Here is a 22,428-nt window from a genome sequence, read left to right on the forward strand (position 1 = left end):
CTTGGCAACAGCACTCCCTGATGGCAGTGCCCCTCCCCCTCAGCAGGACAATGCACCATGCCCCACCACAAAACTGCTCTGGAATGGTCCAAGGAACATGAAAAGGAGCTCAAGGCATCGACCTATCCTCCAGATTCACCAGATACCAACCTTATTAAACATTTGTGGGGCCTGATCCACAGTGGGGCCTCCTTGATCAGACTTGGCTCTGACCTGTCAGGGCATCAACACAGGACCTCTGCATGTGTCCTGTGGTGTCTAACTCCAGGGCATTGGCGGTAAGTCCTGTGGGTTGTGAGGTGGGGTACCAGCACATCCCATGGAAGCTTGATCAGATTGGAATCTGGGGAAGTTAGAGGCTCTTTGTCACATTCCTCTTGAGCAATTTTTATGGTGTGGCATGGTGCATTGTCTTGCTGGGGGGCTACTTCCATCAGGGATTTTCTGTTGCCATAGGGGTGTGCTTGGTCTACAGTGCTGTTTGGGTGGGTGGAGGGTGTCAGGACCAAAGGTTTCCCAGCAGAACATTGCATTGTATCAAATTGATCAATGATAAGATTGATCATTTCACTTTACCAGACAGTGGTTTTAATGTTCTAACTGATCGTGTAGTTTATAATAACCCATTTAGGAAATGTTTATTTGCTGCTTATAAACGCTGTTAAAGTAAATTACATGTCAATAAGACAATGTTTTGGAAAGCTGTAACAAATCTTTACTGTAAAATTTACTGTATTAACCATCAAATGTTCCTAAATTGCTCTCAGTCCTCCAATTTTTGAACCCCTTCATTGCAGCTACATTTAAACCTCCCTGGTTCTGACTTTCCCTTTGTGGTTTTCTCACAGTACCTTGACAAGCACTGTCGTGCTGACATAGTCAGACGCCACAGTCGACATGGCTTTCACAGAGATGGGGATCTCTCCAAGGACTCGTGGCCTGATGGGAACAAGGACAGACGCTCCAGCCTGACTCCCCACAGACGTATAACGAACACTGGGCGTGGAGAGCTCCTCACTGTCAGGGAAGACAAACTCAAAGGTGTCGCTCTCTGCAACAATGACCATGACCTGAAAACAAAGAACAGAAGAACAATCCACCCAGATCACATTAAATAGAGGTCTGACAGTACAAAAAGTGTGGGAGGGAAAAAAGAAGCCTGTTGTTGTAACCAAATATCAAATTAAAAAACTAATTCTAGCTCTCTCGGGAGTCAGTGAGCCCTTTTTTTATACAGCTTTTATGTGTTGGTGGATTTAAAGATTAAAGAATACCTGCGGGACATCTTTATTGTCATTGTCAGAGCTTAAGCTGTAATTTGATAAGTTTATGGATGTTTTGATACTTTTTTGCCACCATGACATCTGTCACTATACAGTTGCAACGTGGGAGTTATTTAAGGCATCCTGGAAGCAAAGGTCCTGTTTATTGTCTACATATACAATGTTAGGTGACTGACAGCTGACGCACTTTGAAGCTTAATGGACTTGAAACCCTCATGGTTGACTGATTAGTCCAGAAGACAGACAGCTGCATTCAAAAATACCTTTTTTTTTTTAATGAAAACTCAATTAACACAGTAACTACAGCTGTGTTTTGTCCACCCAGTTGCCAGAAAAAATGTTGGCATTGTACATCTCTGAAAACAACATTCCATTTACAGGCTATTATGTAGAAGCTATGTTGAAACTTAACATTTAGCGGTTTTATGGTTAACATGGTTAGGTCTAGGCACTAAAACTACTTGGTTATGGTTACGAAAAGATCATGTTTTGGCTCAAATTAAAAAACCCATAAACCCATTTTTGGGGGGGCACAATCCCAGCTGGAAAACCTGTGATGTCTTGTTAAAAAACAACTACTTATTGTTCCATTATCCCTGCTGAAAACACAACAACATGTCGCCAAAAAAACACCTATGTTTGAGGGCTGACATTGGAAAAACAGCAATGACTCAATAAATAATGATGTGTTTGGTTGTTTGTTAGTCTGGAATAGTGGTTTGCGGTGGTCTGCAGCTTAGCAGGCGTCCTACCTAGATGACACGCCATCAACCATCCCATCCACCCTATGAGAAAGTCAGCCCATGTAAGACGTCACTTTAAGAATGCTGGTATGATTTCTATAAACATTCTAATGTATCATATTCATGTTTTGCATAAATGTACAATAACAACATTTTCATTGACAACTGGAATGTTTTTTTCCCAACGACAGCAACAAAGCACTCTGATATTGTTGAAGCTCTGATTTGTATCTCTGATTGTCTTTTTCTCTTCATAGCAACAGCAGCTGAGGATCACAGAAGTATATTTAGAACCATCCACCATAACAAACTGAGGGGAAAAAACAATTCATTGAGCCCAGTTCAGACCAAAGATTCACGACAAGACACTTGCAATGCGCCTGTCTGCAATGTTCCGAAAACCTGCCAGTTTGCACCAGTGTGACTACAAAAGACAGTATATCAACTCCATAGTGACGCTCTATACTTTTGTTCTGATTATGGCTTTTCTTGTAGCTGAATATAATTTGTAGATTCTTGAAGTAAGAGTGAGGAGGACAGAGATATAGTGAGATACTTGCTACAGTTGCATTTGTAGTGGTGAAGAAACCACAGAAACATAATAAACAAAAGCTTCAGATGGACTGTAGTCATAATAAATGCGTCACAATAATTTAAGGGCCAATTAATCAGTCAATGAGTAGGTGTGTGTGACATGCGCACATACAGTGAGCAGCAGCAGCGACCACTCCCCGATGTAGGGCTGTTTTGTTGTTTTGACTTGGTCAGTGGAGTTTGCTACAAGCTGACTGGCTGTTGAAACAGCTGACATACCGTACATTCTAAAACTAGCTGCTGGTGATTTGACAAGCTGAGTCGCAGGTGATCTTATTGGAATCTTTAGTCTGTGCTGGGCTTTACATATGAAGCTCATCAAGCCCACAAACTCATCTTTCAAGTCTGCTTGAGGAGTGCAATACCAGAAGGTAGATTTTACATGCGGTGTCACTTTTTACTACTTTTCCAAACACTATCTGGCTCTGTGCAGGTGGAGGTGTTGTGGACCGCTAATCGTAAATGGTCAAAACAAAGAGACACACTGACTCCTGATTGATCCAGTCTTAATCATTTGCCATTTACAACATTAAATCCTGTGTGAAAATTAAGCTTTTTGGAGACCATCTTCTGCAATCTAGCCCAGCTGTGTGAGGAGCAGCAGACTGACCTCTAGGTCCTCTGAGAGGTAGTTGAACAGAATGACCTCCAGCAGCAGCTCCTCTCCACGGATGATGTAAGGAGGCAGATTCAAGGACAGGAAGAAATCCTGGAAGGCTGTGAGCTGCAGGGACATCACATGGAAAATTTATACTGTCTTATCAGGTGTCAATACCATTAACAGGACAATATACGAAGCTTATACTAACAGATAAAAACAGTACAAATACCAGTATAATTCCTGCATTTTCTTTAAATCAAAGGAGAGAAGACTAAAATAATATTGAAACAACAATTACTTCTGCAGGCTCCTCTATGATGCCCAGGCCCAGATTCTCTGACATGACAAAGGCAGTGGCCGTCCAGGTTGTGATGCTGTCTGGCACAGTGAGAGTTATTTCTGTTGTGTCTGAATTTCTGTGAAAAAAGGCAAGACAATGCGATTTAAAAACTACTATATAGACCTCATATGAAATGTCAGTTATGTCTGCAGTGCACTTTAAATTAAATAATACATGTTGTGCTTACAACATCAAAATGGTGACCAAGAAAAAGTGCTGCTTTTGTCATTTGTTTATTGCCCCCAAAACAGTTAAATGCAACTGGCGAAGTGTGTCATGAGATTTGCTGCATGCTGTATGGCTTTATTTAAAATAATTAGCTTTAATTTCATCGTAGTATGTAGTAACAATTTACCATTTGGGTCCATTGATATGTAATATCTCCAATTTTCTCACTTTACTGTATAGTGCCAGTTGTAAAAATTACTGTAGATGTTTTAATAGATTTAACAATAATAATAAATAATACTGAGTTTATGTTTTTGTGACCTCATTGTTTGCTTGTTGAGCTATAAAACAATAAAAAGTGGTATCATCTGCATACAGATGTAGTTTGCAGTCACTTACTCACCTAGTGTAAATAAAGTAAAAACATACTGACTTAAAGAAGGATAGGTTTAGCTACTTGATTGCTTGATTGTTTGATTGTTTGTCTTCTTTGTCCCACCTCAGCTTGACCCAAGTGGTTTCCTCTTTACCCAAATCTGAAGCCTTGTTTCATTGTTAACGGTATACTATGCAGGATTTTCCTGAAAAACAATATATAGACTCATACAAAACTAATCCCCCTCAACTGTCACATATGACCCATGAAAAGTGTGTGCTAGTGAGCACTAAAGAAGAGGATAAGGTTGAAGAGTGATGGATTCTGCTCCTTCTTCTGTCTTATATGTAGGTGAAAGATCAGCTTATTTAGCTTGCTAAAGTATCGGCTTTTCCATTACAACAAATAACATTCCTACAGAGGTAACTTTGTCAAGCAGTGTATGCACAAGCAGTGTTGGGAGGAGGGGCCAAGTTTAAGTATGTGATTTCAAACAGTAAAAGGTAATTCCTTTATAGTATTTAACTTTTAAAGCAAAGTAATCAAAAAGTGGTGTTTCAACCTCACCTAAAACTAAAGAGAAACAGAAAAGTCACCATTTTTTTTGTTTTCTACAATTGTATGTCTTTTGTGGCCTTACCCTGTGTTGATGTCCATCCATATCCAGGTCTCTGGAAAGTTCCAGCGTTTTCGTGGCTCCTGTTGTTGCTCCATGTGTGAACTGTCTGACTGGGATAAGAAAGCTATTCCAACCTCCTCTGGTTAGATGATAAGTGCCAGTTGTATAAGTGTCAAAATGTCACAATAGTCGAAACACTGACTTTGAAAAAGCAAGCATTTGATTAACATTGATTTAGTAAAACTTACCAAGCACAGGCTTCAGAGGATGACTCATCATGTTTAAACTGGCATCAGTCAGCGCCACAAGATCACATGTCTGCATAAAAAACAAATTTTACTTCACAGTTGGCTAGAAATGGAAAAATATATAACTATATTAAAAACTGCTGCACTTAACGGCCTGACAGTTTTTAGGAATTCTGCATCTATGTAAACACAATAGAGATGAGTGCATTTGTCAATAACATTTGTTCCTAGTCTTAGAAGGACCATAAGGCATTTTCGGACTGGAGGAATTTTTTTCATAGTCCTAAGAACCCCTTTTGTTGTGTCCACACTGCAAGAACTAGGAATAATCAGAGTTCAGAGAGGGTCATTTCGACTGACATTTTTAGCTCCTATTTCAGAGTATGAATGAAATGAGTCTCCTCCTAATGGTGGCTGGGCTCAGCCTTAGAGAAAAGGAAAGGTGCTCAGACATCTGGAGAGCCAGTTGAGGTGGTTCGGGCACGTCCAACTGGGGGCAGACTAGAGGGATTATATATCTCGCCTGGCCTGGGAACCCCTCCCCTAGGAGGAGCTGGAAAGCATTGCTTGGGAGAGCGGCTTCTGGAGTACTTGGCTCAGCTTGGTGCCCCGGCGACCTCAGATATGTGGTTGAAAATAGATGGATGGGTGGATATTTCAGGGTAGGTACTCTACCAGCACAAGGGGAACCATGGGTGACATAGTGATTGGTCAAACATAGCCCATGCAACAGTGGCATCCAGCATTTAAAAAAAACATGTTAACCATGCAGACAACAGACAACACAATACACAAACAAAAGCTTGTGACAGCACAAAACTTGGTAGAAAACATGCACAGATTGACCGACAGTGAAGTTCAGACTTTAACTGAACTTATATGCCGCAGTGGAAATACAACGTGATTTTGACTTGTCAAAGCTAAAGTGATGTTGTGATACCACCACCAGTCAGCTTACAGTACGTCACTTCAGAATCCCCATCAGTGGTGCGAATGCAAATGGACAAAAAGCCCTTGAAGGTATGTAGTTCTTGGGGGAGCTCCCCAGAACAGTTTGGTCTAAAAATGCCTATACTGAGGTAGCTTTAAAACCATTGTTGGCAGACTAGTTGAAGGGATGGCAGACACAGAGCTATGTAGTTAACTGAGGTGGAAACATAATGTCTATTAACACTTAATGCCCAAAATGACATATCTTTACTTACAAATGACAAAGCCCTATTCAGTGGATGCAGGACTTATGATTCTTATCATATCAATGTCACTTTTTTTCCAAGCATAAACACATCTTTCCCTAACTGTAAGCAGGTTATGTGCCTTAACCTAACTAAATGTGAACCACAGTGGTGTCAGATGAGAATTTTTGTTATTTTTGTTATAATTGTTAATTAGATAATTTATACACTGCTAACTTCAAGTGAACATGATTAACAATAACAAAACAAAAAAACAAAAAAAAGGAATAAAGCACAATAAGTGAGACAGAGGCATGATCAAGCACAACTGGATACTGTACTTCCTGAATAAAACAGGGCGTAAATATAATACTGATAGAACAAACAGATGTCATGTGTCTCTGGGGAGGCTAACCTTGAAGATGGAGTATGGATCTCCCATTGTCATCATGTCAGAGTAGGCGTCAGCTTTGGAAACGCTGTACTCCTTCAGCTCCTTCAGCACCTGTGAAAGCAACACCGACATCCTAAGAGCTGCTACTGTTGCAGCCCACAAAGAGTAACAAAACAGACCCACACACAAAAAGAGCACTTATTGTTTAAAACCTGTTTGACGGAGCTGCCATAAAAACAGTTCATGGTGTCTCAGTTCATGTTAAACTGATACTGGGGCAGGGGGGTGGCAGACTGAGTTTCATAGGAAAAATACAGGCAGCCATATAGCTGAAAAACTGTTGGAAAAGTATTAAACCAGAGAGGACCTGGGGTGTTATGGAAGCTTCTTGCATTCACAGATTACTGGAAGGACTTGTAAAGAACAAAGCAGGTTATATGGCAATCAACTGTCGTCACAAAACAAGAAACACGTGACTGCAAGCTGCAAGATTTATCCCCTTGACCGAGGGTCAGACTGAAGCCACAACAAACTGCTTCACATATTTTTTATAGGGTTATATAGGGTTTTGAAAATTAAAAAATGGCCTTGTGGTTTTGGATGATGTAATATATATTTAGCATTGGGTTTATAATGATGGGCCCAGCCTTAGCAACCGTTGTATACATTACTGAAGTCGTTACTGGCTAAGACATTTCCAAAGTTTCAAAGGTCTAACCAATGAAATCACTTTTTTGAAAGACGCTTGTAGTTACTTTTGTCACAATACTGTAATTTCTAACTTTGATGCAATATCTTGAAAAAGATTCATATTCAATGTCATTTTCAAGAGTGTACATTTATTAAAAGATAAATACCGTTTAACAAGGCTATAAAATGACGATAACTTTTCCTTTTTTTGTTAGTATCAGAGAACAGCACAATGACTGTAGTAAACAATGACAATAAGAGAGTGAGAAGGTGCAGAAAATGAGTATTAGAACGGTTTCCAATCTTCAGAATCAATAAGTCAATAATTTACTAGTAGTTACTAAGACTTGACGGATAGCTGGTGCAGCCCAATCCAGAGCCTTGATATGACACCTTAGTACTGAATTTAAGGTAACTGTATATTCATTTGACTACAGGCATGTATACTGGTTGTTTTTTTGAGTCAGAATACGATAAAACAGTAAAACTCGAGATATAAACAAGGCACAAGCAGCAACTTGTTCTCACCATCTCCTTGGTGATGTCATTGTATGATCCCTTCCACTTTGTCGCTTTGTCGACCACCAGGATCCCGACCAGAGAGGCGGGCTCTTCCACCGTGATCCTCAGTGTGACCTCACCACCTGGCATCATCTTAGTGTCGCTCCACCTAAGAGACACCTGCCAGTCATATATCATCATTACATCACACAGAATCGTACACCATTTTAGACCACTGTACACCGGCAGACATTACATCTGGCAAATCTGTGGTGAAACAACTAAGTCTAGACAGTCATGAAAATGCACAACCACACAATTTTTTTTTATCTCAATTAACATCTGAACTAGGGACCTCATCCATGAATACTACCTTTAAATAAAATTTCTAGCCAACAACAGACAGATTCTGATGGCATTTGTGATCAATTTCGCTAGATGATGAGATTTTTTCTGACTTTGTGACAGTTAGTAATTTAGTCCTGCTCTGTCGCGGGGACTACCCTGATTGAGGAGAAAAGTCAAACTTAACCTCCAAATTAACCTTTTTCCAAACATTTCACAAGCTTGTGAATGGCTTACAGTTTAGGCAAATCAACTAGATTACTTTTTTTTTTTTTTTTTTTTCTTCTTCTTCAACTAGATTACTACTGTCAGGCTAGTTAGCATTTGCTAACTTGAACTCTACTTTCCTGTTCACTGGTTTTACCACCTTTATAACATATCATACTCACGATACTCACAACTAAATTACAATTTTGCCTTTTCTTAATTGAACGAAAATTGAAAACAAATGAGAGAATAAATCACCTGGTTTTGTAAAATTTGGCTGATGGGTAGGTGCATTATGTCACTGACAATCTCTCCACTGGGATGCACACAGTAGACGATAATGCAGGCCAGAGGAGCCCAGGAGATTTCTGGGACCAGAGTTAGAACACCAGAGCCTTTCCCAGCAGAAACCACCTGACCTCTGGACTTTACCTTTACACAGAAAAACAGACATGTCCTTAATTCTTAATTCAGTTCTGCTAAAAAGTACTTTCACAAAGTGCTGCACAAGATGTAAAACAGACGGTGTAAAAACACAAAAATTAAAAATGAAGAATAAACAAAATAAAAGATGTCAGAATATGGCATCAGGGAAACATCATACAAATCTAGTCTAGATAATGTGAAAAATTCAAGTTTATTGTACAGTTGCACTTAATGTAAGTCACTCTAAATAAAGTCTCAGAAGATTGAATAAAGCGTAAATTAATTAAATGCAATATATGAATTCAATGAAGCACCTTCTTTCAGTGTCATAATATCATACTTACTATGTAGTGAATCTCTGCCATTTCAAAATTCCTTTCAACATGCAACAGTAGGGGTGAACCAGTCTAAAGGAAGAGGAGATTTTGACATGACATGTTGAATGACTTTAAGTACATCATTGAAGTAAATACACATCCCATTTTTACCACTGTTGACCAACAGTATTTCCACAATACTAACAGATAGGGCTGGGGCGATTCATCAATGTTATCAACATCACTGATTCTGGAAATACATTGATTTACAAAACATGCAATGGTGCGTTGCAATTAAGTAACATCCAGGCCACACTGCCTGCGTGAGCAGTGTGTGACGGCTACCTTGCTGAACTGATGCTGCTTGCGCATGTGCAGTGTTTATACAGACAGCACTGCTGCTACGCCACTGCGCTGGCTGCTGTTCTAACTTCTGTATTTACACAATTAAAAGCTGGTACTAACTCATATGGAGCACAACAAGCCACTGCATTGTCAAACACACTGAGGCAGTGTGGCCCAGGTGAGCTGTGCCCAGATAAAGCATGGATTCCTCTGGAGAACAAGTAGCAGCTACAAAATCTAGCCCCAAAATTGAAAATGACCTCTCACAGGAGTACAACTGCTATGCACATAAACTTGAAGCAAAACCATCCCAGAGCGCTTTGTTATGACGACTAATTGATAAAGTAATCATTAGATTAATCAGTGAAAAAAAAAAACTGATTGGTGCAGCCCTACCACCAGATAAAACCATGTATCACAGATGAAGCTATACTGTACTGTATTCTTCAAATTTACCTCTGCAGGTGTGGAAGGTTTTTGGATCTGCAGGTAGGAGTGACTGGGGGATGTGTAGCTTCTGTATAGTTGTAGAGTTCCATGGCTGTCCTCAAAATAAGCCTGAAAATAAACAACAGAAGATAAATATGTGAAGAGGCATTTTTGTGGACATGGTAAGTACATCTTTGTATAAAACATCTTTTTCTCTTCCAGCTTCAAAGGTACCATAATGTTCTAACACAATTACAATATCCATTGGAGCATCCTAATTATGAGTCCTGCAATACTGAGTACCTGGTGCTGCTGTGTCTGATCCAACAGTTTTATTTTCCAGCTTAAAGGCGCCCCTGTGATGTCCCTTTCTTTTAAATAAACATTGTTCAAATTTAGCAGTTACTCACCAAAACTCATGGTGTGTATACTTGAGGTTTAAAAATGTGATTAAATGCATTTCCTTGTTCATAAAATATTTGCTAAGCCAATTTTTCAAGTATTTCAAACCCTGTATTTACTAGCTGGCAATCCTATTATTCATTGCCATTATTGGCACATTGCTGAAGATCTTGACATGTTATCGGCATCTCTAGATCCATACCATACCATTGACAGGGATGTGTATCATGTTATTTGGGTATGCATGTGAATGTGAATCCCTGCATGTGATAATCAAAAATGGGACCAGTTCATACATAAAATGCTCCATAGTGCTAGTAGAGTTTAAAAACTCCACAGAGAACTTGCAGATGTGTGAAGCACATTTAGTTGACTTTAAAATGGGTTACAATAAGCAGAGGATTGGAAATCAGTTGATATCATAAAGCTTATCCCAGTCAATCAGAAGATGGTGCCGGAAATCTTTTAACATGGCTTTTTGTTTCCCTTCTTTGCAGATGATACGCCACTTTATATTTCAATTAATACCGTCATAAAAACGACCACTATGTTCAAATTTCACACTAAATATTAGTAGTTAAGTAGTCTGTATGTTGCAGTGTTAATGGTGGAGTATTGCACAAGATATTAATGTACTCTGCTGTTTTTTTTATAAGAAATAATACAGAAAATGTACAGACAACTCCCCATTAAAAATTGTTTACCATAGTTTAACTAAAATAACTATGCCATGTGGTATGAACACAATTTATTTACTTCCAATTGTAAATTAGAGGTTACAAATATTATCAGTGTTTCCTGAGGGAGGTAAATGAGGTACAATACATTGGCATGGACAATATTGGGTTCTACTAGCTTTGCTAGACCTGCTGGGAGAGCTTCTATTTTAATTCTCTGGGGCCATTACACTTCGCAAGTTAGCATGCTAAACAAGCAAGTAGTTGGGTAGCTAATGCTAAACTGGTATTGAAATAGTTTAAATAATTTGTTTCCCAGCTAAACAGATATCCCTTAGCTAAACTGAGTACCTGAGTTACACTTAAATCACTAGCGAGGGTTCTGCTGTAGTCAGTTTAAGCAAGGTAAGTGCAAAAAGATTGAGAGACTTTGCTGGGTCTTTTTTAGCCCTAGGGGAAGACAGGTCTTCCCTTGTCTACAACAGTCTCATGGCCTTGACAGGTGTATCGAGCGTACTGACTGAAAGGGATTTTTTTTTTCATTTAAGTTGAATTGTATGTTTACCTTTCACATTTTCGAATTTTCAGCTGTGCCCTGATGAAAAACTCTGGTTATTTAAGCAATTTCATCTGCTGCACTAAAATCCAAAATTCTCTCACTTTTTTCCAGCTGTGAGATATTTCTCTGTTTCTGTTTTGGTATTGCACACTTAGCAGTGTCTGTCAAAATCACACTGAAAATTATTTTATCCTTTCTGTGTCTTTGTCATTTTACACTCATTGCATCGACTTGACTATTCAGTCAGGTTAACAGAAAGATTGAGGTTGATAAAAAGATCATCTTACATCAATTGTGAGTACTTCCGTTTCATCCATGACCTTGATGTTGAGGGGTATAATTCCATCTGCAGGTACAGGAAACTCCATTTCTTTAGACTGCATCTCCTCTTGATGGGGACGCACCGTCCCTGAAGGGCCAGACATGTTTGATTGAAGCACCATTTCTTCTTTCTTGTAAGTTTCCCAAATCAGTGGCCTTTGCTTTTGCTGCATCACTGACACTGTAACAGTCTTTTGCTGATCCTCAAGTGACAGCGGCTGATCGTTGTATGTAGATATTTTCAACTACAAAACCAAGAAAAGTATTTACAGTATGCTTCTCTTATATAAAGAAATAGAGCAATGTAAAATCAATTGCGTGCGGCAGTGAATGTGCAATATGAGGCCACTGTCTGTGGATAGCAGTAAAATGAGTAAAATGATTCTGAATGTGAAACTAATACTGTACTGTACAATACTTTGTACTTTTTAATGAGAACTGTTGAAAGTGTTGCACATTATAGCACTTTACGTAAAAATACCAGTTTTTATAATTGTAAGAAATGTATGTTTGATTTTATAGAAGAGGGTGCACATTCATCAGCACAGCAAAGTAATTTATCCTTAAAAAAATTACAAATTATATTCAAACTTATAAAAAAACATTGCTTTCCTTACCCAAGCACTGAAGTTCATAGAGGGCTTTAATATTTGGGAGTAGCCATCAAAGGAAATTTTATATCTGTACTTTTCCAAATACACCTTTGCCGTACTGTTATATGTGAGACCTGAAACATGAGAAGCATCACTTATATCTGGTTAATAAACAAATTCCACTGCAGTATACAGCAACTCATTAATGCTTCATTTAATTAAAACCTCTTTAGCATCCTGTAAAATTCATCTAAATTCACCTAAAACGCTAGCCTGAGTGTCAGACTGAAGCTCCCAGAACCTTCAGTCTGACATTGCCTCCATTGAAGGCGATTTACAAGGGGGAGGGAATTTGATTTTTCCCTAACCAATCAGTAGAGATCAACAACTCACCCAGAATCTGACGTCATTAGTATCCATGCATCGGGGGTGCCGAAAACAAGCGAGCATTGCCCGTTTAAAATGTCTCCGTCGTCATGCACACCCAGCTGCATCGCCGTTAAATCCAGTTTAGCAGCTTCCTTAATTTGGTCCACCATTAACGCGAGTAGTGGCGAAATACCTCAATAGCATCGTTAATGTGGTCTGTAGGATCTGTAGCGGTCGCCATTGTTGCTATCCTCACCAGTTACCCACCGGCGTACAGCTTGACATCAGCATGGCGCTAATTGGCTAATCACTAGACCTGCCCCCACCCCCGGCGTTCATTGGTCCGTCCATCGCTTGGACGAGATAAATCGCAAATTCACTGCAGTATGCCAGACCAGAGATGCAAGCCTACTCAGTTGAGTGGGCGGGGTCTATGGTCTGGAACCAGGCTACTAAAACGCCTATCCAAGGCATACCCAAAGTAAACTTAAAGCTGTTCTTGTTCCATTTTAGTACATGTAAGGTCTCATTTGAAAGGTAACACTTCAGTTTTTTCCCAAACAGTCAGAATTACTTTAAGTTCTTCTGTCACTGAGTTTCAACAATCTGAAATAAAAGTTTTATGTTTTTTTTAATTGTATTTTCACCTAAATATTTTCTTGGAAAACCAGATGCTGCAGATGACTAAAACTGGGAGGTATTAACTAGAATAGGACATAATAGGACCATAGCATGAAGCCTCACCTTGTCCAACTTCAAAGTAGATACAATATCACAGAAAAGAAACATTTTACATGTGTTTTTCTCAAGTTTTATTGAGGCACTTTTCAAAAAAAGAGGGTAAAACAATGTACTGAATGTGAGATTATAAGTGAAAAACAAATCAACACAGACAAAAATATGGATTTAGGAGCTTACTGTATTTAAAAACACTTCTAGAAAACCTAAATTGATAAGAACAAAGTTTTGTGTTCCCTTAAGACAACAGAGGAGCAATTTCTGTAATTTTCATGTAAGGAGTTCAAACCTCCTTTGGAGCGCCGGAGTGCCATTGACTACAAGACCCATAAGCCATCAGGCAAATCGCTGGCTCTTTGATTGGCTAGATCTCTGAAAATGTTAGGAACGCAAGTTCTCGCAACACAGGCACTTGCTGGGCCCCAACAACAGCACTGGAAGCTCCTATTGGCTGGAGTGAGGTGTCTATGGAAAGGTCAGGAGTACGCTGCCATTTTGAGGCAGGCAGTTGGTTGTTTACATTCAGAATGGCAGAAATTATGGATAATATGTGGAAAAATATAAATGTTTGATATGATGCAACAGTAGTTTGTTGATATCTGATGTGATAATGTATTTGGACTACATATTTCACTGAATTTAGATTGACTGGAACCCTGGGAATGTGTAAGCAGCTTTTCTGTCTGGATAATATTGATGTTTCAGGGGAGTAATAACGATTTGTTTTTTGTCTGACAGAAGTATTTATTGAACCTGCTGTGGTGGATGTATCTTGAAATGGTTAGCATTAATGGAACCGCAAGGAGCATAGCTTTCAAATGATAATTGTATGAGTAAACCACTGAAACAACAACAAATACAGCTGTTATTTTACATATGATAATAATCACCTTAGGGGGGCCCGCAGCTGGGCTATCAAATTTCTAACAGGTAGCTATTAGTCTATTGTACATTAATTTACTTTGAGGCTAATTACCTTGCAAACTGTCAGTTAGCATCAGTTAACAAGCTAGCTAGCTTGGTTGCTAACACGACAATAAGACATTATTATTGTACCCTCGACTCCTGTCTCACAACTTTGTGTAAACCAGTAATCTGGGGAGCAGTTTGTTACACAACTAATAAGCTTTGTCTTCCACTCTGGACTCATTTCCTCAAAGGTAAGCATTGTAAAGATGGCTTGCTATCAGTCAATGGTTCTCAGATTCACGCTTCAAAATTCACTTGTCACAAGTTTAAATTTGCATGGATTTACAGTTAGACCTAGGAGTTAATCTACTGAAGTAAGAGTAGTACAATTTAAATACATTTAAGCTAAAATATACTGGAAGCAACCTGTAAAATATTCACTTTGTAGAATGTAAACTCTCCATAAATTCCCAGAAACAACACAAGAGGACATGACCACCGTCACTTATCAATATAAGTCTCATGAATAAGTGTAGCCAAGAGGTAAAAACTACTTACCTGTGAGGTATTCAGTCACATGAGCCACAATAATTAGACACTGTTCATCCATGTATTCGTCATAGGCCATCTCTAGAGCCCTTTTGTGCATTGGGTGATAGTCATTGTCAGGAATATCAAACATGAAGTCTGTGGTGCCATCAATCTAAATTAAAGCAATGGTGATGTCATGAAGGATATTCACTTGTTTTCAGTTAATCTATTGATTATACAGTATTTGTTAGTTTCTTGATTAGCAAACAAAAAGCCAATAATAATGATAAATGTCCATTTCAATTTACCAGGTGTCAAGGGGATGTCTTCTAAATTCTTACTGTCTGACAATCCCAAGAACTTCCAAAGTATTTTAACAAAACAAACTAGTCATTCCTCAAATAACCAGCAAAGGTTTGTTCTTTAACTTAATAAATTACTTAAATGATCTACCCTTTTTCTTAGCACTGGATGCACTACAAATTTGGACAAAAACCTTAAGTAACATTTACACAGGTAGTAGGGCAGGTATTATGATAATTATACCACACATTTAACACAATATAAATGCAGTTGTCATTACATAAGGAAGCTGTGACTTTTCATTTTTCACAGTATGCTTTCAAATCACATATAGGAGCTTTAGATAAAATGACACACCTCTCTATCGTCATCATAAGCCTCTTCATGAGAGTTAAGGAGGAATGTTATATTCACATGTCCATGAACAGGCTTGCCGTACGTGTACCTGAGGATGAAAACACAAACGTAAATATGAGTAATGAAACAACGTTATATAGGCCTATGTTACACAAAAAAAGGTTCTCACTTTGCTGTAATGGAGCCCCACAGAGTGTCCTCATGATAAATGACATCCGGAGCTTCTATCACAACTTCAAACTTTGGCAGCACTGCAACAAAACACACAATGATAATGGGTTTCATGGCTGACAAAATATAATATCAAAATGTGTTTTGCAAAAACGCTATAGGTCAAGAGAAACTGTACGTACCATAATGAGCCACGTTGAAACACTTCTCACTTGAAACACTCTGTAAAGCAAACACTTTTGAGTTAGGTAACAACATGACATTTGCTCTGGTGCAACCAGCAGGACAGACTTTACATTTTTATCCCATTAGTGGAAAGAAAAATAAATGTGTCTTTCTTTTATTAATCTATCTCATCTGTAGAGATGAGATAGATTAATGTAGAGATTCTTGTTGAAGGAGCTCTATACATGATCAAAGCCTATCTATGATTCAGAGTCTGATTCATGCTGACTGCACAGGGTTCTCAACACGGAGATGACTGAGCGGGCAGCTAGCAGCTAACAGTGTACACTCAGGGATGTATAAATAGAGCTGGATACACCGCTGGAGACTGAGCTGGATGCATAGACCACTTATTACATTAACTCACAAGACTTTCTGTGTTGGCCTACAGCCTCTTGTTTTTTGTTTCCTATGAAAGTTCCTCAGTGGCGCATGAAGCCAAACAAAATCAACTTCCCAAGTATAAAATTACCTGAATTTTCTTCATCTAAGGGCCCATTTGAGCAGGCGCACTAGAGACTTCCGCCAGCCAAGCCGGCTAACTTCTGGTTTAGCGCTCCGCTAACTTGATTGTGTATAAAATGATTTAATCTTGCAATTTGTTATTGGACTGAATGAATCAAATCCTGACAGTGAAAGGAATCATTAAGCATGGGTTGTGACGATGGAAAAAAAAAATGTACAGACATCTCTTTCACAATTTTAGTCTATGGGAAAAACTGCTTTTGGGCCCTCTTTTGCTTGTGCAGTGTCTCACAGTGCAGTCACAGAAATACATGTTGTTGTTTGCCATCTTACAGGATCGTTCAGTGACTTTTAAGGTACACTTAGTGGACTAGGTGGAGTGTAGCAGACTTACACCAACTGTTGAGACGATGGTCCATTTACCCAGGGGCGGGTTTTCGGACAGGTGAAACTCTGTGGACACAACCCCAAGGATGCTGTCCAAAGACAGCCACTGTCTAAGCAGGTTTCCCCTCGGGTCCTGGATCATGTACAACATGGAAGGAGAGAAATTAAATTATGCTATATAATGATGGACAGAGCTAAAGCCAAGCAACCAACACAAATTAAAAAAAAAAAAAAAAAAAATCAGCATATGTATGGTCATGTTGATTAGGAAGAAGTTTTGTGAGAATGTATCAATAAAGCAACAAAATCATAAACATAATCAAGATGTTTGATTATTTATATGCTGCAATTTAAAGAAGCAGTATATCTACACTGTGTATTTGGAGAGTTCAATAATGTATACTGTATATTGAGGTCACACTCACTCTGATGATAATGTCCACAAGGCTCTCAAAGGGTTTCCCGTCAGGGTGAATGGACACCACTCTGATCTTCACCTGCTGCCCAGGCAGGTAGTTCAGTTTGTCTGTCTGAATGAAGGTGGAGAAGCCTTTGGGGTCGAAGTGCAGCCTTGTTGAGTTGGAGAAAACCTGGACACTACCTATGTGACCTTTGACCTCCAGGACGTATGGGTACCGGTAGCTGGTTTTGCTCTCATGGATCTGCAGGGGTTCAAAATTAAGGGGTTACCTTGGCACAAATGTAACATTACCTTACCTGATGTCTTTTATGGGGAAACAAAAAAACAAGCAAGACCCATTGCTCATTCAAGTACATCCTGATACAAAACACACATGGCGCATAATAACTTCAGTGAGAATGATGTCCCTTACATGACTTTTGGGTGTGTAGGCTCTCTAATTATGTATGCTCAGTCATATGCTTTAACAGTTGTACAACAAACACTTGCAAAATTATTTAATTTATAAATATATTCATATTCATGGCATAATTCAAATGGGATCAAAAAATTATTTGTCTCTTGCTATTAAGTAAGTATATTTTTCAGCAATAACTGGTGGTCCGCTGGAAGGGGAGGGACTTCGCCTCTCTATACACCAAAAGACAAGTATTGTATTCAAATCCAAGAAACCTAAAACCTAAATTGACCTTTGTAGGAATCTGTTTTTGAGGCTGCTCCAACCTGATATAAAAGCCAAGAGGCTTTAACTTTGGATCTGCTCAACATCTGTCTGAATTTTACTTCATCATATCTGTTTCTGTTCAAAAGTATCAGTTTACACTTCAAGAAAAATCCTCTCCTCTCTGCTTTGAAAACAGGAAATCAGTGTTTGTTTATGTTTCATTAAGAAAAAAAAAAAATTCACCACTGCTCGAAGACATTTACCAGCAGTGTCCAAAGGCAAAGTCTTCAAATTCTCTACAGAGCTGATCATAGGGTGAAGTAAACAGCTGCTGGAGACAATTACAAATTACTTTAGACAGGTTTTCATCTGTTAAATATCCTGCCTCAGTACATATCTTTGGTACACCTAAATATGAGGGATCCTAGACAAAAAATAAATGTGTCTGTAAACAAGACAGAGACTCTACAGCCATGCTAGCAATCTATTGGCTATTGTCTGATGATGATACGCCTCTGGGAGCAACAGCAAATATTTTGGAAGATCCGGTGCAGCAGGACCTATGCTGTGTCTCAAATCGCATACTTCTGTACTTACACTTAATATTTTGAGTGCATAAATGCGTTCACACTGAGGAGTATGGAAAAATGCAGTGCACTATGAGTACCTGGATGGTGCACTCAAAACGGTCAAGAAGTGTGGAACTATGGACACTTCTCGCCCTCAATGGTCGCCATCTTGGCTACGTAGCAGAAGGGGATCGGACCACTTTTCAAACTGGAAATGGCGGCTGAGGACTGTGCGACCATGAACGTCACTGCATTGTATAATACATGTGTTTTTTGCACTAAGCACCACTATACTTATGTGGGGTATAAGCCAGCAGTATGTTTATTGGGTTGATTTAGCAGTCTGTAATGATTTGGTACCGCGAATGATAACGCGAATGCTAATGCTAGTTTGCTAACCGCGAATGCTAATGCTAGTTTGCTAACTAGCTAATTTGCGGTCATCATTTCCAGTGAGTGCACAACAGCCGTGTTTGGTTTGAGACAACACTACCCTGTCGAAATTTGCGCTCTACGCCAATGAGTAGTGCACATAATATACTACATGGAAGTGTACTAACGGAAATATGTGATTTGAGACACACCACCAGTCTTCCTCTTCCGTTTGCTGGTTATTGTTTACAGTTAAATTCGCAACTTGAGACAGACAACATTTCCACTAATCTCTATAAACAGATATCTGCATATAAGAGCAGATAAATTAGGAAAAAAAGCTATCAGAAAGCTAAATGGCACTCAGACAATAGCTGATGGGTGCTGAGATTGCATTTTGGCAAATGCATTCTGCCTCTTTTGCTGCAGGCAATCAAAGCCCGCTCAGAAATGACTAGTAAATACTACCTGGCCTGCAAGCGATTCCACTACCAAAACTTTGTGTCATCACCTACACATTCCTCATACATTTGCAGGTATCTATTTATAGAGATTAGCATGCTAGCAGCTCTGTGATGCTGTTTATAGAAACAGTGGTGCTTTGAGTTAAATGCTAACATCTGCATACTAACATGTACATGACTATACTGATGTTTGGCAGGTTCACCATGCTCACCATCTTAGTGTAGCTTGTTAGCATGCTAACATTTAATAATTAGCAGTAAACAAAAAGCAAAGCTGAGACTGATGTGAATGCCATTAGTTTACTTGGTCATAAACTAAAATATTGGACAACGTAAAACTTTGACCTGATAATGGCAGTAAATGAAAAGACACAGGATCACCAAAGTCATTAGGATTCATCCGCTGGGGACCATCAACATCTGTACAAAATTTCATGGCAATCTGTCTAATAGTTTTTGAGATATTTCACTCTGGACCAAAGTGGAGGACTGACCAACAATGCCATAAAGCCACACTGCTAGAGAGGTTGAAAACCTATAAGCTTAGAATAAAGACATGTCATACTTACAGGTGGCAAAGTCAGCAGCTTGGTTGAATCTTAAAAAACAGAATTTGACAGTTACGTTATTTTCTTGTACTGCAAAGTTATTTAAATCAGAAGACTTTTGCTGATGAAACACAATAGGTTTTACCTCCTTCAACTGTAGCATAGTCTGAGGCCACATTCTGGTCGTCATGAACGATGTGAGCAGACACAGTGACCTCAGAGGAGATCAGGATGGTGACAGACACTGATGTCGGGACTCCAGGACGGAGGGTTCTGGGGGCCAGCAGCAGGTAGGAGGGCCGAGGACCGGGGCTGAAAAACCAAACAAATCAGGAACAAGCAACTATGAGATTCTTGCTGAAAATGAGAGTTACTGTAACTACCAAAACACTTGTTAAAGGACTGGTTTGCTGATTTTTTTCTACAGCACCAGAGCCGGACTGGGACAAAAATTCCACTGGGGAACTCCCCGGTTCTCCCGTGGGCCAGCCCGGGCCTGTACAGCACTAACAAGTAGTGTGTGTGTATCAAGCCTGATATCTTCTTCCTCTGTGCCATAGAGCTCCATTGTTGTCCAAAAACTATTAAAACACAGTGAACACACACTGTAGTTTATTTTGACTCAAATACTTCCTAACAAATGCCCTTTTTTCTCCTTTTTGTTTGAAAACCTGCAGTAAAAAGCGAAGTAAAATCGCAGAAGTCATGTTGAGCCCAAAGACGATAATGATAAACACATCCTAACAATCTTAACCAAAAATCCTCAATAAAGGCTCCATGCACAAAGGTCCAGTCTAAATGTTAAAGATCCTGGTGCATGTCAGATGCGGCGTAACTGTGCCAAACCTCTCTGAAATACTAATGATTTTTAAAAGAAATTATAAAATAATACATGTTTAATCATGAAAATTACATTAGACTTGTTATGATAGGTTAAATTTAGTGTGGTAAGTGCCCAGTTTTGAGAGCCTGAGCACCAAAAGGTGTCATATACATTCTCTTTTAGTTCATGTTTAACACTAAAATCAGTGTTTAGGCTACTTGTGACTTTTTATAGTTTAGCAATATGAGAAATTCAATTCAATTCAGTTTATTTACAGCTCAATATCACAAATCCCAGTTTACCTCAGATGGCTTTACAAAATACAAGAAATTCTGTATTTTGTCAAATGATATTATTTAATGTAATGATTTAAATAAACAAATGCCAGAGTTCTGACAGGAAAGAACCCTCACATAAATCCTTAAATTGTACAGAACACTCTCCCAGGCTTTACTTGTGCCTGTCTGTGTTTACCTGTTTGTGGTGGTCTGGGCGGCAGTGAGAACGATGAGGCCAAAGAATCCCAACGCCTGGAGACGCTCCATTTGCATGAGTGAACCTCTCTCCACGGGGCTTCACTCAGTGCTGGGAACAGGTGATGTCAGGGGCAGCCTTCATACCTTCAGACTGTGACCCCACCTCCTCCTCCTCCTCCTCCACCTCCTCATACAGTATCACCTGATGAACTGAAACAGTGTCAGTTTACCTGAATTCCCCCAGGGAGGCTTCATTGAGGAGCTCAGACTGGGTGTTTCCACTCTGAGAAGATTTTCCCTGTTCACACAGAGAAAACGTACCCGTGATATTATTAAAAGATGTATAATGACTATGTCCCTATTGGGCATCAGTCCAGTCTCACTGTTGATGTAAGGACTATTATCCGTCTGCGTTATGGAGCTGGAAAAGGTCAAGCCTAATAAAAGTAGATGGCCTCCCAGGACTCTAAATCCCAAGGGCTTGAAATCTCAGTGTCAGTGTGACTATGACTTTTCACTGAAAAACAAAGAGGAGAGTTCCTATGAACTCAGTTAGCTGTTTAGGGTGGGTAACAAAGACACTGATACGGTTTTATTTAGTCATGCCAGCAACTGCAGAATGGACTGCCATTAAATTTTGGGCAGACTTTGATTTTGCCCGGAGGATGAACCCTACTGACCTTAGTAATCCCCTGACTTTGCTCTAGTGCCACCAAGTGGTTGACATATGTGGTTATTGAAATACCTCATCAACTGTGATGGATCAGTGGCATAAGATAGTTATGATGGGCCCCAGCATGCTATTGCGGCCCTACACAGTAACAGACACAAAAATCACAAGGATGTTCCGGCTAAACTGTGACATCTGGCCTTGCAGACACAACCACAGGTACATCTGTATCATACCAGATCCGTACCTCAATTTTAAAGCCTATATTGATTCCTTGACCAAAACTGCCTTTTATCATTCGTGCAATATAGCTAAGGTGAGACCTCTATGAGATGCTGTTTCTAGTCATCTTGATTATTATAACCCTCTATTTACAGGCCTACCACAAGAAGCCATTGTAGGATCATTCAGAATGCTCTTTATTTTTTAAGTATAATATAATTTTAATGCTATATACCACTTATCTATTCCTTTCACTTTGTCTTTTCATCTGTATTATATCTGTCTCTGAGGATCACTAAAGGTTTATCTTATCTCATCTTAGTATTTGTTAGTGTTTACCATTTTCAGAGCATGTCATCAGTTCATTTACTGCGAATGAAATGAGAGTGGC

General features: G+C 39.2%; 1 protein-coding gene across 1 annotated transcript in view; it reads right to left on the bottom strand.

Moving 5' to 3' along the window:
- The window catches only part of cd109 (CD109 molecule), a 38,702-nt gene extending 17,460 nt beyond the window's left edge, over positions 1–21,242 (bottom strand). Inside the window, exons 1-21 of the mRNA XM_050058148.1 lie at positions 21,144–21,242; positions 19,992–20,158; positions 19,868–19,896; positions 17,234–17,470; positions 16,816–16,941; positions 15,914–15,953; positions 15,730–15,811; positions 15,561–15,648; positions 14,928–15,072; positions 12,378–12,487; positions 11,727–12,005; positions 9,829–9,930; positions 9,055–9,117; positions 8,543–8,716; positions 7,760–7,912; positions 6,563–6,652; positions 4,973–5,042; positions 4,746–4,863; positions 3,520–3,637; positions 3,231–3,344; positions 852–1,070 (exon numbers count right to left, since the gene is read on the bottom strand). Coding sequence (XP_049914105.1) covers positions 852–1,070; positions 3,231–3,344; positions 3,520–3,637; positions 4,746–4,863; positions 4,973–5,042; positions 6,563–6,652; positions 7,760–7,912; positions 8,543–8,716; positions 9,055–9,117; positions 9,829–9,930; positions 11,727–12,005; positions 12,378–12,487; positions 14,928–15,072; positions 15,561–15,648; positions 15,730–15,811; positions 15,914–15,953; positions 16,816–16,941; positions 17,234–17,470; positions 19,868–19,896; positions 19,992–20,158; positions 21,144–21,220 — 2,601 coding nt within the window. The 5' untranslated portion in view covers positions 21,221–21,242. The remainder of the gene's footprint in view (positions 1–851; positions 1,071–3,230; positions 3,345–3,519; positions 3,638–4,745; positions 4,864–4,972; positions 5,043–6,562; positions 6,653–7,759; positions 7,913–8,542; positions 8,717–9,054; positions 9,118–9,828; positions 9,931–11,726; positions 12,006–12,377; positions 12,488–14,927; positions 15,073–15,560; positions 15,649–15,729; positions 15,812–15,913; positions 15,954–16,815; positions 16,942–17,233; positions 17,471–19,867; positions 19,897–19,991; positions 20,159–21,143) is intronic.
- Between the last annotated feature and the right edge of the window lie 1,186 nt (positions 21,243–22,428).

This window comes from Epinephelus moara, chromosome 12 (genome assembly GCF_006386435.1).
Source record: "Epinephelus moara isolate mb chromosome 12, YSFRI_EMoa_1.0, whole genome shotgun sequence".
Lineage (NCBI taxonomy): Eukaryota > Metazoa > Chordata > Actinopteri > Perciformes > Serranidae > Epinephelus > Epinephelus moara.